The 17,486-nt window shown below is 40.5% G+C and overlaps 1 protein-coding gene across 6 annotated transcripts in view; it reads left to right on the top strand.

The window, feature by feature from the left end:
• FMNL2 (formin like 2) overlaps positions 1-17,486 on the top strand; it is a 332,468-nt gene that overhangs the window by 229,189 nt on the left and 85,793 nt on the right. For 5 of the 6 annotated variants that reach the window (XM_070799474.1, XM_070799495.1, XM_070799480.1 and 2 more), the window contains exons 5-6: positions 7,582-7,665; positions 10,610-10,762. In XM_070799474.1, coding sequence (XP_070655575.1) covers positions 7,582-7,665; positions 10,610-10,762 — 237 coding nt within the window. The remainder of the gene's footprint in view (positions 1-7,581; positions 7,666-10,609; positions 10,763-17,486) is intronic. The other variant, XM_070799509.1, reaches the window with a different exon arrangement.

Genomic DNA, 17,486 nt, shown 5'->3' with positions numbered 1-17,486 from the left:
TGACTAAACAACAACAATTACTCTCAATATATGATAACAGTTATTTTTTTGCTTGTTGAAAATAATATTATATAATAATAATTGGACAGTGTTGTATAATAATGATATGAAAGTGAAAGTGAAGTTGCTCAGTTGTGTCCGACTCTTTGCGACCCCGTGGACTGTAGCCCACCGGGCTCCTCCGTCCATAGGATTCTCCAGGCAAGAATACTAGAGTGGGTTGCCATTTCCTTCTCCAGGGGATCTTCCCGACCCAGGGATCGAACCCATGTCTCCCACATTGCAGGCAGAAGCTTTAACCTCTGAGCCACATATATCCCTAAGGAAATTCATGCAGAGAATGTTACCTTCTCTATCTAAAAGTATCCTGATACTTAGGAGTTTATAACTCCCAGAAATTAAAAGGGAACATTACCTTTAAAAACTACTTGTCCTGAAAAAAAATTATCTTTGGCACAGGCTTGCCTTTCATGGTTAAAATCTGGGGCTCTGCTGCAATAGCATTCCAAGCTACAGCTTTGTCAAGCAAAGGGTGTGTTCTGAGTTTTGATATAAGCCTAAAACTTTTTAAGTGAATGGCCTTTTGAGAAAGAAAATTAATTTTTTTGGAATCAAATTGAAGTAAGAAATGGACTAGAAATAATCTCATTCACTTACTCTCAGGAACTATAATAATAGAGAAGAATTGGATTATGACTTACCCAAGCCCCTTGAAATGACTTGAAATACCCTTGAAAGGAGCCAAGTACTGTTAGAACACATTGGCTGTGCATTATCAACAGGCAGCTGCTGTGACATTTTGAAGGTTGGGTGATAAGATTCCAGAGGCACTGATGGCTGTGAGCTGGATAGATTGATAGGTGTTAATCCATGAAACTGTATTGTAGGCTCACTCTCTTTGCAGGTAATTTATTTTAGTGAAACTGCCTATTAGGATAGAAAATTACTTTTCATCCTGAGTGCGAAGTTATAGAGTTCTGAAAGATGCTTCCTTGGTTCACTGTATCTCAATGGGGAGATGAGAATAGGCATGAGATTACAGGTGGGAGGTACACCTCAGCAAGGAGAAGAGGAGAATTCTGTAGAAAGAGGAAGGAGCTGAAGGATGTGAGGTGAGCATCTTCTTTCCTGGACTTCTTTATGAAACAGTGCTGTCTGGGCCAGGCCAGCAAAGGAAACAGAATGGCTCAGGCTGGGTCTTAAGGGTGTACATCATCCATGGTGTATGTGTAACAAGGTACCCTATAATTAATTCATTGTTGTTTAGTTGCTAAGTCTTGTCCAAATCTTTTGCAACCCCCATGGACTGTAACCTGCCAGGCTCCTCTGTCCATGGGATTTTCCAGGCAAGAATACAAGAATGGCAAGAGGGTTGCCGTTTCCTTCTCCAGGGGATCTTTTTGACCCAGGGATTGAACCAGTGTCTCCTGCATTGACAAGCAGATTTTTTACCATTGAGCCACCAATGAAACCATTAATTCCTTCTTAGATGGTGCTTTTTGGAAATTCACGAGATCATTATAATTTTGTTATGTGTTAAGCAGTGTATTCAGCAAGTTAAAAGTGTTACTTCTTAACAGATTTTTTTTTTTTAATTGCTCTTGACCATTGAACCTCCCATTTTCTAGATGAGGGAACTGAGAGTCAAGCAATTAAATATCTTGCTGAAGTCCCCACAATTGAGAAGCATTAAGGTTTGGACCTGCTGCTGCTAAGTCACTTCAGTTGTGTCTGACTCTGTGCAACCCCATAGACGGCAGCCCACCAGGCTCCCCCGTCCCTGGGATTCTCCAAGCAAGAACACTGGAGTGGGTTGCCATTTCCTTCTCCAATGCATGAAAGTGAAAAGTGAAAGTGAAGTCAAGTAATTAAATATCTTGCTAAAGTCCACACAATTGAGAAGCATTAAGGTTTCAACCTGCTGCTGCTGCTTCTAAGTCGCTTCAGTCATGTCCGACTCTTCGTGACCCCATAGACTGCAGCCTACCAGGCTCCTCCGTCCATAGGATTTTCCAGGCAAGAGTACCGGAGTGGGGTGCCATTGCCTTCTCTGAAGATTTGAACCTGGAGATGTCCAAATCTAAAGCTGTTAACCAAACCAGTAGTTTAAAATTTTGATTTCAAGACTCCTTTACTTCCTTAAATTATTTTGAAATCCAGTAAGTCTTTATTTCTGTGGGTTTTATCTATTAGGGCTTCCCTAGTTGCTCAGACAGTAAAGAATCTGCCTGCAATGCAGGAGACCCAGGTTTGACCCCTGGGTCGGGAAGATCCTCTGAAGTAGGAAATGACAACTCATTCCAGTATCCTTGCTTGAAGAATTCCATGAACAGAGGAGCCTAGAGGGCTACAGTCCATAGGGTTGCAAAAGAGTCAGACAGGACTGAGGGACTAACACACCATCTATTAATGTTACTATATTAGAAATTTGAACTGGTAAGTTTTAGATATGCTTATTTTAAATAATTTATTACCTCATAATAAATATTAGTTGTAGATATATAAATATAAAATAATAAACATCATATAGCATTAATAGCATGAAAATAATTATTTTCCAAAGTAAAAAAAAAATTAGTGATAAGAGTGGCTTTGTTGTGCATGTTTGCAAGTCTCTTTAATGTTTCACTAATAGAAGATAGCTGGATTCTCATACCTTTGTCTGCATTCAAGTTGTTGCGATTTGTTTTGATTTATGTACATGAAGAAAACCAGGCCTTAAAGAGATATGTACTTGAAAAAGTTTTTAAATTAACCTCTTCAGATAATTGGACTTCCCTGTGGCTCAGCTGGTAAAGAATCCGCCCACAATTCGGGAGACCTGGGTTCAATCCCTGGGTTGGGAAGCTCCCCTGGAGAAGAAAAGGCTACCCACTCCAGTATTCTGTCCTGGAGAATTCCACGGACTGTATAGTCCATGGGGTCGCAAAGAGTCGGACACGACTAAGCACCTTTCACTTCACTTCATTGCACTTTCAGATGGTTGTGGCCAGAAATCACCAACATTCAAAAGTGGTGATTTCTTACAGTTAGTTGCAACATGGAATCTGAAAGTGTATCAGTGAGATTTTGTACTCTTTTATACTAACATCTATTGTGCTGTCTTGCACTCTGGGGATTTTTACCCATGCACCATTTTGAAACATGAAAAAATCATTTAAAAAATGTTTTACTGGGTTATCCTGATCTTTCAAACATAAACACACTTTATTCTACAATATAAAAATAATCACGTTTGTCAATAATCACCAGTCTCATCAGAATATAAGCATTGGGAAGCTCTCAAACTCATGGTGGTGAAAACCAGTGTTCCAAAAGTCCAATTTTTGTTTGTAAGCTCAAATTTTATTGACAAAAAATATTCTGTTTTTTCCCCTCAAAATGGCAGACTCACTTCCTTCACTTTTGAGACTATCTGATAGATAGCCAAGATAGAATAGCCGTAATGTGTCTGTCACTTGCCATTCCATGTGAACAGTGCCTGGGTCAGCTTGCAGCTCTAACAATTGTACCATGCTTTCCCTCAAGATCGAGTAGTTTTTGTGCACGCAGCAGAAATGCTCTGTGGGCTTCCCATTTTGTCGCACAGAATTAAAAGATCCTCAGGGAGCAAGCTTCAATAAAATCATGAATTTTAGCGCTTCACTAAGAACAGTTTTAAGTGAAGTTCACTTTTTTCCCCCTTTCAAGTGCTTGGGGTGAAGAATACAATCAATAGGTGTATTCACTGGTGGTAGATTCCATTCACATCTCTTTTGTACCATCAGTGCAAGTGTCAGAAGAGTGAGAAAAGCAACTTCTCAATGTTTGTATGACAATAGGTTTAATGTCGCAGACCCTGAGAGGGTTTCGGGGACCCTCGGTGGTCCATGGGCTATGTTAGAGAAACAGAGAAACAGTCTGAGATGCTGTCTCGCAGAAAAGACGTGGCCACTGATGATGAATCTGGGTGATACTTAACCTTCTTTCTCTCCCTTGTGATTTTTTTTTCATGATTTGTCAGTAACTGCAGTTCCTTTCAGATGCCTGTTGCATCTCTCTAAAGGAGTGTGGCAGAACAAATTTACCATTTGTTCCTTCATTTTGTGTGTCTTGCATCTGTTTCATTTGATCTTACACATTTAAGGCCAGTAATGTCCTTTGAGACTTTATTTTCTAGATAAGAACAATGAGGGTCTAAGATTTGGGAGGGAATCAGAGGGAAGACATCAATCTGGAAACAAAGCTTTGACCCGACTAGAGTAAAACAGTAACTCTTGGCACCCGCATTTAGAGCCCTTCCTTGAATAAGTTTTTTTCCAGAGCTATTTCTCATTATCACTGTGCCTTCCAGCTCCCCAGCAGCCGGTTTGGAATTTGCCTAAATTCAAATTTACAACATATGGTATTTACATCGAATCTGTGAGGTACTCAGTAATGTGGCATGCTGTCAGAATCGGAAACAATTCTACTTTCCAGGACCTGTAATCACCCAATTTGAAATTCTCCGTACTGGCAATATGTTGAAGAGTGTGTAGTGTGCACAGAGGTGAAAATGGAAATTTACTACAGGAATCCTCAATTTATGATATGTCATAATCATGCACCTGATAATGCCCTTAAAGGATACTGAAAGTTGCCCTTTTTTCATCTCTACCTACCATCTCTATTTGATTTCCATAGTCTTTCATTTCCACAGAAGTTCACGCTCACCTCTGTTCTCTCCGATGCAGAATGATTGTTGTTTTCTTATAGCCCAGAGCCTTTTTGCTGAGATGAGTATACAAACCTGATACCACTTGACAAAAGGGGTGGTAAGGTAGGGAGCTGTGATGGAGTTCTATCTTATTCTTTCCTAAATCACCTGCGGGGGTCCGAGCCAAATTGTAGACCCAAGGAAGATCTCACAGCTTCGAAAAAGAGGTTAAAAATGAAATTAAACCTTTCAGAGGCAAGACATGTTATACTCTCGCCTATTTTTAGGAACTGAGCAGAAGCTCCTGCCTTTCACTTTGAAATTTATTTTTAAGGTCCTTTCATTAAAAGTCAGCAAGAACAAGCAGGGGTATTGATAAAGGCTTTGAAATAAAAGCCAATTAATAGGCTTTATAGTTGCATCAAAATATATGCATATTAGTACTTTGAGTCAAGAGGATTGAGCTCTGGCTGTACTTGGCTATTTCCTACCATTTCTTCCTTCCTTCCTTCCTTTAAAAAAAAGAAATCTGTGAGTCATTTTGCCTCTTCTCCAGTTTGTGGCTGAACTAAGTGAGGCAAAGGTGCTAGGGGTTGAGATGAGACAATGGCAGGTCCTTAGGGTGTCCTGGACCATTTATGTGTTTTAGAGGCAATGTCTGGAAAATCAACAAGAAGAACCTATAATGACTATTCTTCTCAACTCCTAAATTAGAGTGTTCTTATGGGGCCAGTCTGGGGGGGTCACAAACAGTCGGACACAACTGAGCAACTGAACAACAACAAATATGAGCCACTGAGAGTGAAATCTGGGCCATGTAGACCAGTTGAAATCAAGATCACTCTGAGAAATCTGGTTTTCCTTCCAATTAAAAAGATGACCCCCCCCCCGCACCTGCCCAGCTCTGGGGCTTTCTGCTGTGCCCCCAACTGCAGAGGGCTAGTTTAAATCATGCCCTCAGAGCCCATAGACCCAACCGATGGGAAGGCCACAGAGAGGCTAAAGGGCTTGAATTTCAAGAGCAAAGCTAGTCACCCAATTCAATAGTGAGCTCCAACCTTTCTTTAGTCTCCTACCAGTTTTAAAAGGAAAAAAATACTTTTTTTTTTTTCTATTTCTAAGCTTTAAGAATGGGCACTTAAAAATGCCTCATGTCTTCTGAGACCTAGCCACATAGGGAGTAATTTAAAATAAATGAAAATAAGGATCTGGAAGCAGACACTGAGGTCATGTATGAGGTGGTGGTGTGAAGGGAACTCCAGCCTCTCAGTGGCCAGCCCCTTAGTTCTGGTCAGCTCTCCTAACAAAGCCGCTTCGTGAGACCCAACAGGTCATGTTTTCTTTGCCAGTGTTTCCCCTCTAGGTCTCTTTTTGCACATGGCTATATTAAGTGCATACATTTTGTGATGGCCTGCCTGGGCACTGGGGGGAAGGATGACGCACACTGTCTACATTTTCCATCTTACCATTTTCTGGACCTACCTGCAGACCTGAGGTTACATTATGCAGGTGATAGGACCTGAGGAAAGGATGTGCTTGAGGATAAAACAACAAAATCCCCCTAGAAACAAAATTTTAAAGAAAGGCATTCTGAGCCCAACAAATTGTTTTTTTCCCTTTAAGATAAAAACCTTAAAAGGACTGCTTATCCTTTCAGACACACAGTAGAATTGTCCGACCGTTGTTCTCATAGCTTCAGGACTGGTTTCCATAGGAGCCACAGTGTCCATAACTGGTGAACCTTATTGGCTCAGTGTTCATGATGGAAAGCAGCCACTTTGGAATGCTTTTGGCACATATACCCCAAGATTCGTTTATGTGGTGGTATAGCAGATGTATTTACTTACTATTTGTTGGACTTTCCAATGCTGTACAGGCTTGATGGGATACCACGTGTTCTTTGAGGGTGGATATCCTGGAGGAGATCTGGGACATAGGGTAACAGGTGTTTATCCTCAGTATCTGACCACTCTGTTTCATCTTCTGTGAAAATAAAAATGTATACGCATTCTCAGAGAACTGCATTCAAATCCACCACTCAAATGCAAACTGATATTATTTTTAAATGATTTTAAACAATATGTTTGTCACATCTCAGGTCGGTTGGTGTGTGTTGCCTGTGGCTTTTTTAAAAGGTTTTAACATTCATGGAAAAAACTAAGCAATCATTATCCCTATGGAACTTCCAGAAGCCCATAAACACTGGTCTCTCATTGGCTAGTTGAGTGTTTACTACAGCATCGTGTGCCAAGAAGGAGTTGAATGTGGATTTGGAATCAGGCCTGGATTTCAGTGGTTATGTCGTCATGTCCCCAGTCTGCCTGATTCCCCATGCAGTCTTGGCTCCCTAAACAAGCAGTCTGTCGATGAGTTGTGGTGGAACAAGGACAGCAGCAAGTTCCTCATTTAGAAAGTTTCTTACCTGTTATCCTCATTCTACTAAGCAGGGAAATACACAGAAGGCACTCATACACTTTTTGCCCCCAGTCACTCACACGGAAACATTGTGGTTTTCTTAGTGGCCGTATTTGAAAGCTCCTTCCTTATGTGAGATAGTCTAGGCTTAATGCTGTAGTTCCTTTCAGGCAGCGGATGTTTCTGATGGAAAAACAAGTTTTCACTGTGTCCTTTTCATGGTAGTGCGTGCTAAGTCACTCAGTCGTGTTCAACTCTTTGCAACCCGGAACTGTAGTCCACCAGGCTCCTCTGTCCATGGGATTTTCCAAGCAAGAATACTGGAGTGCGTTGCCATTTCCTCCTCTAGGGAGTCTTCCCAACCTAGGGATCGAACCCTCATCTCCTGCATTGGCAGGCAGATTCTTTACCACTGAACCACCTGGGAAAGCCCTTTTATGGTACAGCATATGATAATCTTTGCCAATGAATTTTTTTTTTCCCCCAAACAGATGGGTCAGAGAGTTTCTGAATGAAGAAAACAAAGGTCTCGATGTTCTGGTAGAATATCTATCATTTGCGCAGTATGCAGTAACGTAAGTAAAACCTGGCTTGTTTCCTTTTAAATTTTATGTGGTCACAGAAGATGCAGCTCAGTGGTAAAATTAGATACCACACTGAGGGGAAAAACCCAGAAGCAGATGTGGTAAGGCTTAAGAAGGTTTGTTTCTGTTCAAGTAACTAAAAGCAAATCACATAATTGTTGGTAGAAATGCTTTTATGGCAAAAATAAAACGGGAGTAAGATCACCCTTAGAGGAGTCCTTATTTCAAAAGAAGTGCTTTCTTTGATGCTCAGGTTTCATATGTTCATATGGCAGAATACTCTAGCAATTATTGGAAGAGGTATTATGATATATTATTGAGTGAATAAAGCAAGGTACAGAAGAGTGACTCCTTTTTTATTTAAAAAAAAACTTGTATGTGTGTATTTATATGTGCTAGTGAATACAGAGAAAATTAATGCAGAAATAGATACTAAACATAGTGGGAGTGGAGGAAATGGAGTAAACAAGAGGTTTTCCTTTTTAAATTTATATATATTTGTATTGTTTTGACTTTTCTTTATAGGGGGTAAAAGGAAAAAATGGGGAAGAGCGGGAAAAATTGTACTATTTCACCTTGCTTTTGTTGATTCACAGTTTTCTCATTTGCTAGGCTTCTGGAAAGATTTACGGTAGGAATGAAAGTGTATGTTAAAATGATGCATTCTTTCCTCCACTTTCCCTCTTTAATCAAAAACTATTCCAATATCCAGAGATGGACACGCTCACACATAAACATTAAGGAAATAATACTGTATTCTTTTTAATTTTATTGGAAGGCATTTTGGCCTAGATGGTGCTTTTTTCCTTCTCAACTCTTCTTTTTAAAGCAAGAACTTGTTTTTTCTATTGCTGCACTTTAAGATGTAACCACGTGTTATCTTATAATCCTCATCACTTCCTTGAGAATTGGTGAAGAGAAAGCTGTAATTATTCCTGCCTTGTTTTTGCAGAAACTAAAGTGTTAACTGAAACTGGCTTGATGAGTTTCAGTTTTGATAGCTTTGTATATGATATGGACTGTATAAAGAAAATTCAACAGATAAGTTCTTATCTTCATGAGAAATTGTCCTCTGAAATATAATGCTATTGTTTATAGCATACTCTTCCAAAGGTTGTTTCTTATCTACCCCTATTACATCGAAAACTGCTAATCTCCCCTACACTTCATATTATATGGCAAAATGGAATAGAAGTATTATCCTGTTGCATATTTTAAAATCTGGAAGAGTATTTAATAAGGAACTAAGGAAGGACTAAGAAACTTCAGGAATAATGGAAAAGAATTGTGTACGATTTGTAATATGTTTGCTGTAATCAACCTTTTACCCCATCACATCAGAGCTTATAAAGCAGCTTTCCCAAATGCATCTACACATGAGGCCAGTGGGAAAAGGTCATGCTTCTCCAAGGGAATTTTTCTAATCTGAAGCCCAAGAACCAAGACAACAGCAACAACAAAAAAAATAAGAACTCAGAGTTTTTGGTTCCTAATCTTCTACTTTTTAAAATTTTAGAATTAACTTTACAGTCTTTGCTTATTAGTCTTATTTTTGCTTTAATTAGAAAATTATGTGTAGGTAAGTAATTTATGTTTTATCCTTTCTTGAAACTAAATGGGCTGAAAAAATGTCTTGCTATTCCTTAGCATGTGGCAGTTTTCTTTCCCATGTAATGTGAAACAGCAGACTCATGCAGCCTCCCTAAAACAGGAGCATTCACCAAGTTGCGCGTTTCCTTTTTCTGCTCGGTAAGGGGGTAGGGGGATGAGCTGAGAGGAGCATAAGGATGCTGAACGGCTGAACATATGGGGGCTGCAGAGTGACTTAGCAGGAGTCTTAATGACATGGGTGATCTTAGATGCCCCTAGGCTTACCTTCTCTGATGTCAATTATAGGCTTCTATTTTTAATATTTAAGGATCTGTTTGATTACTCAATTCCACCTCTTTTCTGTTCACTGGTTTCTGGATCCTAAGGAATAACAGAATTGTTAGACCCATTCAATGACTTTGTGCATCCGTCTCTGTTATCTGGCTTAGAATTTAATAGATGGAGAGTATCACTTAGTTTACAGATGGTTGTTCTAAGCAGCTATTTTCTTTTGGCAGTCACACTTGTGTAATAAGTCATACTTGCTATTTCCAATATGTGTTTTTGATATTTCTTCCATGATAGCCTTCAAAATCTTACAGATGATACTAATTATAGCTGCATTCTGTTTATTTTCTACCTGATCAGGTGTTCTTGTTGGAACTATGGCTAGAAACCATTGACAAAATATATTTTGAGAAAGTAGAGCTACTAACTTTGGCAGGGGAAAAATGCATAGAACACAGAGGCCTGTGTGTTAAAAATTTGTTCCTAAAATTATACAAGGATGAGCAATTTAGCCATTTATTCTAACATGGTTAACATGAGTAATAACCTCAAAAATATGCCAGAGAAACAACAGCCCTACTTTAAAGAGCACCACACTGGGGAGAGATTCCAAAATCAAAGCAAATTCATAACTTTGCAAGTAATGTATCACATATGGTTGGAAAAGCACATTTGCCAACACACTAGGAGAAAATGCTCGGTGAAAATTGATGGGTAGGAATAAATTAGTATACGCCTAACATATTGACTCGTTAAAGCAAAATGTAGACAGCTCTAAGATCTTTTTTCCCTATCCCGCCAGAGCTCGTTACTAATCAGTAAGTCAGCAAGCCTTATAATAAGATGCAAATAACACATTCCTAGTTGTCATTCTGTATTTTTGAAGCTAACACATAGTCCATGGAAATTCATTTGTATTCCATTATCAGTTTTCTTTGTTTGCAAAAACTACCCATATTAAGGTGCAGATGTGTAATTGGAAGGAGCAAGTTTTACACATCCATGTGTTTGTGTGAATCTGAATTAAGTCTTGAGTGGCATTTCTCTTTTGTTTTAGTTTTGACTTTGAAAGTGTGGAGAGCACTGTGGAGAGCTCGGTGGACAAATCAAAGCCCTGGAGTCGGTCCATTGAGGACCTGCACAGAGGAAGCAACCTGCCTTCCCCCGTGGGCAACAGTGTATCCCGCTCGGGAAGACATTCTGCCCTGCGGTGAGTGCCTGGTTCAGGAACAGGCGGGTTTGGTAGGATATGTTGGGACAACTTCTGCTGAGGATCCTGGGCTTTGTATTATCACTTGTTCTTGTCCCACAGCACTTGTGTTGTCAACGATTCCAAATGCAGATTCCTACGGGAGTTCATGGGATCGTCTGTTGGGCAATACTCAATGCCTTTAAGTAGCTTGTTGCAAATACTACTCCTTCATTCAGCACAGAAAGAAAATTCTGCTTCCAAATGACACAGCAGAGCAGTCTCCATAGACAGATAAGTTCCTGAAACCCAGGAGATGCTGCCATCCTGGGCTCTGTTTCCTAGGTAGAGTCAGCACATTGAAATCTGAGAATCTCAGGAACTCCTTGTTGTTATTTAAACCCTACTCCTCTCTTCTTCCTGTGGTAACTCAGGTGTGTCTTCTGTGGGTTGTGGTCTTAGTCATAGGTGCAGTGATTATTTTAAAGAGATGCCTTTAAGCACTGTTCCTTTGGTTGGGTGTGCTCTCCATTGTCAGCCTTCCGTTTCCTCCTACAGATTCCTTCTTCTTTGGTTGAAATACCACCTTACTAAGGGAGGATGGGGGGTGAACACCTGTATTACTGCTGAGTGTAATATCATTGAAATTGTACATTCACTCATACCTACTGTAGAGTTTGGTGGGTTTTTGTCATGGAAAGTTAAAGTCTTTATAAATTTAGTTCTGCTCAGGATTTGATGTTTGAATATTATGCTTTTTATCAGCCATGCAGATTTTCCTTGTTTGGAAATGCCAAAATTATTAACAGCTTTGGAATGATTCAATAATAATAATGAAGAATTGAATGTCAGTTCATCTCACTACTTTTGCAATAGGTCAAGGGCTGTAGGAGCCTGGTGGGCTGCTGTCTGTGGAGTCGCAAGGAGTCAGACATGACTGAGCGGCCAGGCATAGCACACGTGCACGTTTCCCAGGGGGTAAAGAGCCGATGCAGGAGATGCAGTTTCAATCCCTGGGTTGGGAAGATCCCCTGGAGTAGGAAATGGCAACCGACTCCAGTATTCTTGCCTGGGAAATCCCATGGATAGTCAAGCCTGGTGGACTATATATAGTCCATGGGGTTGCGAAGAGTCACATACAACTGAGCGCATACACGCGTGCGTGCACACACAGGCACACACACACACACACACAAGGGCTATATAACCTGCTAGTCTGCATCAGCTTAATGTGTGGACAGAGGATTATGTGGGCTGATTGGGAAGTTGAAGGAGGACCAGTTGTGCCTGAAGAACTCCCTAATCACTCTGTAACCCAAATGGAAAGTCTTACCATTGATACAGCTATAGTGATGTGTAAGGAATTTAATTGACAAAAGTACATTTTTCATTTGCTTTTTCATCATTTCTTACCTGGAAAGTATCATATACTGGCCAGCTACCATCTTAACAAGAAGTTATTTTTAACTGCAGGATAATTCCTTTACAATATTATGTTGGTTTATGACATACATTAACATAAATCAGCTATTGATATACATATGTCCTCTCCCTGTAAATCTTCCCCCCCATATAATTCATTTTAAATTGGAAAAAAAAGACCCAAAGTATATAGAGAGACATGATGGAAATACTGTTTTGAGAAACTTGGGAACCATTATGACATTTCTGGTTGATAGGTGTGTTGACCAAATAAGAAACCAACATTGTGTTGTTTTTTGTGTGTTTAAACAGTTTCAGGCTCAGGAATGGAACATTTGAAATTCCTTTGACTCCTTCGTTTAGTTCAGTCCAGTCCCTCAGTCGTGTCTGACTCTTTGCGACCCCATGAATCGCAGCACGCCAGGCCTCCCTGTCCATCACCAGCTCCCAGAGTCCACTCAAACTCATGTCCATCGAGTTGGTGATGCCATCCAGCCATCTCATCCTCTGTTGTCCCCTTCTTCTCCCACCTTCAATCTTTCCCAGCATCAGGGTCTTTTCCAGTGAGTCAGCTCTTCACATGAGGTGGCCAAAGTATTGGAGTTTCAGCTTCAGCATCAGTCCTTCCAATGAACACCCAGGACTGATCTCCTTTAGGATGGACTGGTTGGATCTCCTTGCAGTCCAAGGGACTCTCAAGAGTCTTCTCCAACACCACAGTTCAAAAGCATCAATTCTTCAGCACTCAGCTTTCGTCACAGTCCAACTCTCATACATGATCACTGGAAAAACCATAGCCTTGACTAGACGGACCTTTGTTGGCAAAGTAATGTCTCTGCTTTTGAATATGCTATCTAGGTTGGTCATAACTTTCCTTCCCAGGAGTAAGCGTCTTTGAATTTCATGGCTGCAATCACCATCTGCAGTGATTTTGGAGCCCCCAAAAATAAAGTCTGACACTGTTTCCACTGTTTCCCCATCTATTTCCCATGAAGTGATGGGACCAAATGCCATAATCTTAGTTTTCTGAATGTTGAGCTTTAAGCCAACTTTTTCACTCTCTTCTTTTACTTTCATCAAGAGGCTTTTTAGTTCCTCTTCACTTTCTGCCATAAGGGTGGTGTCATCTGCATATCTGAGGTTATTGATATTTCTTCCGGCAATCTTGATTCCAGCTTGTGCTTCCTTATATGATGTCCTCTGCATAGAAGTTAAATAAGCAGGGTGACAATATACAGCCTTGACGTACTCCTTTTCCTATTTGGAACCAGTCTGTTGTTCCATGTCCAGTTCTAACTGTTGCTTCCTGACCTGCATACAGGTTTCTCAAGAGGCAGGTCAGGTGGTCTGGTATTCCCATCTCTTGAAGAATTTTCCCCAGTTTATTGTGATCCACACAGTCCAAGGCTTTGGCATAGTCAATAAAGCAGAAATAGATGTTTTTCTGGAACTCGTGCTTTTTTGATGATCCAGTGGATGTTGGCAATTTGATCTCTGGTTCCTTTGCTTTTGCTAAAACCAGCTTGAACATCTGAAAGTTCACGGTTCACGAATTGCTGAAACCTGGCTTGGAGAATTTTGAGTCCTTCATGGGCTCTCAAAAAAAAACCAAAAAACAAAAAAAAACAATATAGCAATAAATTTCATGACACTTGTTGACTTGAAGCTTCGATTTTTGTTTTTAAACAATGTGTATCAGTGTATTCCAGGTCTAATGGTTTCTAATTCTGTATTTGGTCATTTGATAGCATCTCTAACTTGTAAAAACAGCAACCAGAGGTACTTCCCTGTTAGCTCCATTGGTAAAGAATCGCCTGCAATGCAGGAGACCCCGGTTGGATTTGTGGGTCAGGAAGATCCATTGGAAAAAGGGATAGGCTACCCACTCCAGTATTCTTGGACTTCCCTTGTGGCTCAGCTGGTAAAGAATCCGCATGCAGTGCAGGAGCCCTGGCTTTGATCCCTGGGTTGAGAAGATCCCCAGGAGAAGGGAAAGGCTACCCACCCCAGTAGTCTGGCCTGGAGAATTCCATGGACTGTGTATAGTCCATGAGATCACAAAGAGTTGGACACAACTGAGCGATTTTCAAAGATTGTTTACATATATATATATATATTTTTTCTCTCTCTCTTCCTTCTCCTTCCTCTCTCCCCTTTCTTTTTTCTGCTACCTCTACTTTTTGACTTTATTTTTGTTGGTCTTCTTTTTCATTCTTCCACGTCATTTTTGATCATCATCTCCTCCTCTCTCTTGCCCTTTCTCGTCCTCCTGTCTCCTCTTCCTCCAGTTCCATTCATCTCTCACGTCACCACCAGATTAGTTTCTCTGCCTGAGTATCTTCAGTTCAAATGCCACCAGGGCTGCTTCTCCCCTTGTTGCTTCTGGAGCAACTTCAGTTTACACATTGATGACAAGGCTTCTAACCAGAACATCTTGTAAATCATGGATGGCAATGACAGTGGCACCCAAGAGAGCTTGTAGTGTGTGACAGCAGAGCGTGGTACCTGCTCTCTCTGTTATAGTATGATAACTGCATGGCTTCATTCCATCACCTTGTACTGGGATAAAGCCCAGTACCTTTTAAACTTTGATTCTTTCTGTTATCATATTATGATTCTTCATTTTAAGAGTTTGAGCCTTCAAGCAATACTGCATTTTAACTAATATTGAAATGTTTGTTAAACATTTGTTTAACAAATGTTTGTTTGTTTGTTTGTTTTGGACTGATAAAAAGACAGTCACATTCTGTAGAGACGATTTATTCTGGTAGCTTTGTTTGATTAGAATGTCTTCTGTATCCAAATACAGATTTTAGTTCCCGCATTCCCCATCCCCAGATAATAATGTAGATTCAGTAATCTTATCCTATATCACTTGACAAAAGGGTTGGTTAAAAACTTGGAGAAAGAAATGAGATTTCAAGAAATTTAAAACACTTCATATCTATAAAAAAAAAAGACAGTAAATGTGGCTTGATTGAAGACAAGGAAAAATGCTCTACTTTCAAAACAAAATTCTAATGTTTCACTCTCCTTTTCGTATGTAGCCTTTTAGAAATACTTACAATATATGGTTAAGCATTTTGTGACATGACATTCACCTGGAGTTGTATCAACTTGTAGATTCTGTACTATCATAAATTTGTCAGAGTAGCCAGTTGTAGAAATGTTTATTGATGCAATGGAAACCTCGAGTGTGCTGTCTCATAAGCTTAGAGTCTGGTGTGCCTTCAGTTAAGATAGATTTCTGTTACAGATCTGGCTAAATTAAATGATGCCTTGTATGCATATATGGACACTCTAGATTTTTTAAGGCAAAGATTGCATTAATTCAGATGTAAGAGAAAGTAATTTTTAAGAATATCATATTTAATGCCACTAAACTTAAATAAGCTGACTTCCCTGGTGGCTTGGATGGTAAGAACAGCTGCCTACAATGCTGGAGACCCGGGTTCGATCCCTGGGTCAGGAAGATCCCTTGGAGAAGGAAACGGCAACCCATTCTAGTAGTCTTGCCTGGAAAATCCCATGGAGGATGGAGGAGCCTAGTAGGCTACAGTCTGTGGGGTTGCAAAGAGTCGGACATGACTGAACAAAATCACTTTCTTTCTGTAGTTAATAAATCAGTATTACAAGGTTTAAAAGAAAGTGGTGGAGCGTTAGGAATCTGGAGGGAAGACCAGATTTAAACTGGGACTTTAAGTGATGGCCAGAGTTGCTTATCAGGGTGAGGAAAGGCTGTCGCAGGTAGAGGTAATATGAACGAACATGGGCTGAGCAAAATCTTACATCAGAGATCAGATCTGTTTGGGACAGAGGGAAGATCCTGCCTCTCTGGGACAGAGGTTCTCTGATCTTTGCAGTGGGATAGGACTGTCTAATCGGAGAAGGCAATGGCACCCCACTCCAGTACTCTTGCCTGGAAAATCCCATGGATGGAGGAGCCTGGTAGGCTGCAGTCCATGGGGCCGCTAAGAGTCAGACATGACTGGGCGACTTCACTCTCACTTTTCACTTTCATGCTTTGGAGGAGGAAATGGCAACCCACTCCAGTGTTCTTGCCTGGAGAATCCCAGGGACGGGGGAGCCTGGTGGGCTGCCGTCTCTGGGGTCACACAGAGTCGGATACGACTGAAGCGACTTAGCAGCAGTAGCAGCAGCAGGACTGTCTAATGGAGACTGGGTCATAGACATATCAAACTGGGAAAGCCTTGCAGGTCACCCTTACTGACCTTCCCACTTAAAGGAAATCATGACCCCATATTTTCTTTAATATGTATTAACTCCTACTTACATTTCTTTCTAAGATTTCCTAGAACAAATTTTACTGTTTTTCCTGAGATTATTATCTTAATGGACTGGCATTTTGTGAAGTCATCATCACTATTTTTAGCACTTACACGTACTTAGTGGATTTACATGAAGAGTTCAAATTTACATCTTTGTTTACACATCTTTAATCCTTTCCTGGCAATGTTTTTCATCAGAGTAATTTTTAAAAATTGCTGAAAAACGAGCACAAAGATATTGGTAGCATTGATTTTTATTGGGGAGAAAAATAGAATTTGTTGAGTGTCCACTGTGTGCCTGGCACTGTCCTAAGAGCCTTCTGTGATTGTTCACTGCGTACAAGGCCTCTGTGAGATACATACCTGCTGCTACTAGTTAATACTGTCATTCTGAGGAAACCAAGGCCTCTAGCGGTTAAGCAACTTGCCTGGGATCTGAAGTGAGGTGGCCAGACCCCAGCTGTCATGTCACATGATCCTGCCTATATATTCACAAAATGATTTTTTCCCTCAGTAAATATACTATTTTAATATCAGGGTGTCTAAATGGAATTATGTAAATTGTACTGTGCAGGAGAGGACTTGTTAAGCCTTCCCAGAAACCGTGTCTTTTTCTACTTCACCCAAAGGTGCTAAATGCCCTACTGGAGACCTGATTCATGTGCTGGATTTTACGTACTTTACAACTATTAGAAGATAACCATCATGTAGAAACGTGAACAAGGTTTCCTAAATGAAAGACAGGAATAAGAAAGTTCTCAATGAATACAGTTTTATTTTCACCTATTTGGAAATGAAGGCTTCCCAGCAGGCACAGTCATAAAAAATCCGCCTGCCAATGCAGGAGATGCAGGAAACACAGGTTTGGTCCCTGGATTGGGAAGATCCCCTGCAGTAGGAAATGGCAACCCACTCCAGTGTTCTTGCCTGGAGAATTCCATGGACAGAGGGAGCCTGGAGGGCTACAGTCCATGGGGTCACAAACAGTGAGACATGACTGAGCACACACACACATTTGCAAATGGGAAGACATT

This window comes from Bos indicus, chromosome 2 (assembly GCF_029378745.1).
Source record: "Bos indicus isolate NIAB-ARS_2022 breed Sahiwal x Tharparkar chromosome 2, NIAB-ARS_B.indTharparkar_mat_pri_1.0, whole genome shotgun sequence".
Taxonomy (NCBI): Eukaryota; Metazoa; Chordata; class Mammalia; order Artiodactyla; family Bovidae; genus Bos; species Bos indicus.
This window is presented reverse-complemented; position numbering and strand designations above follow the sequence as displayed.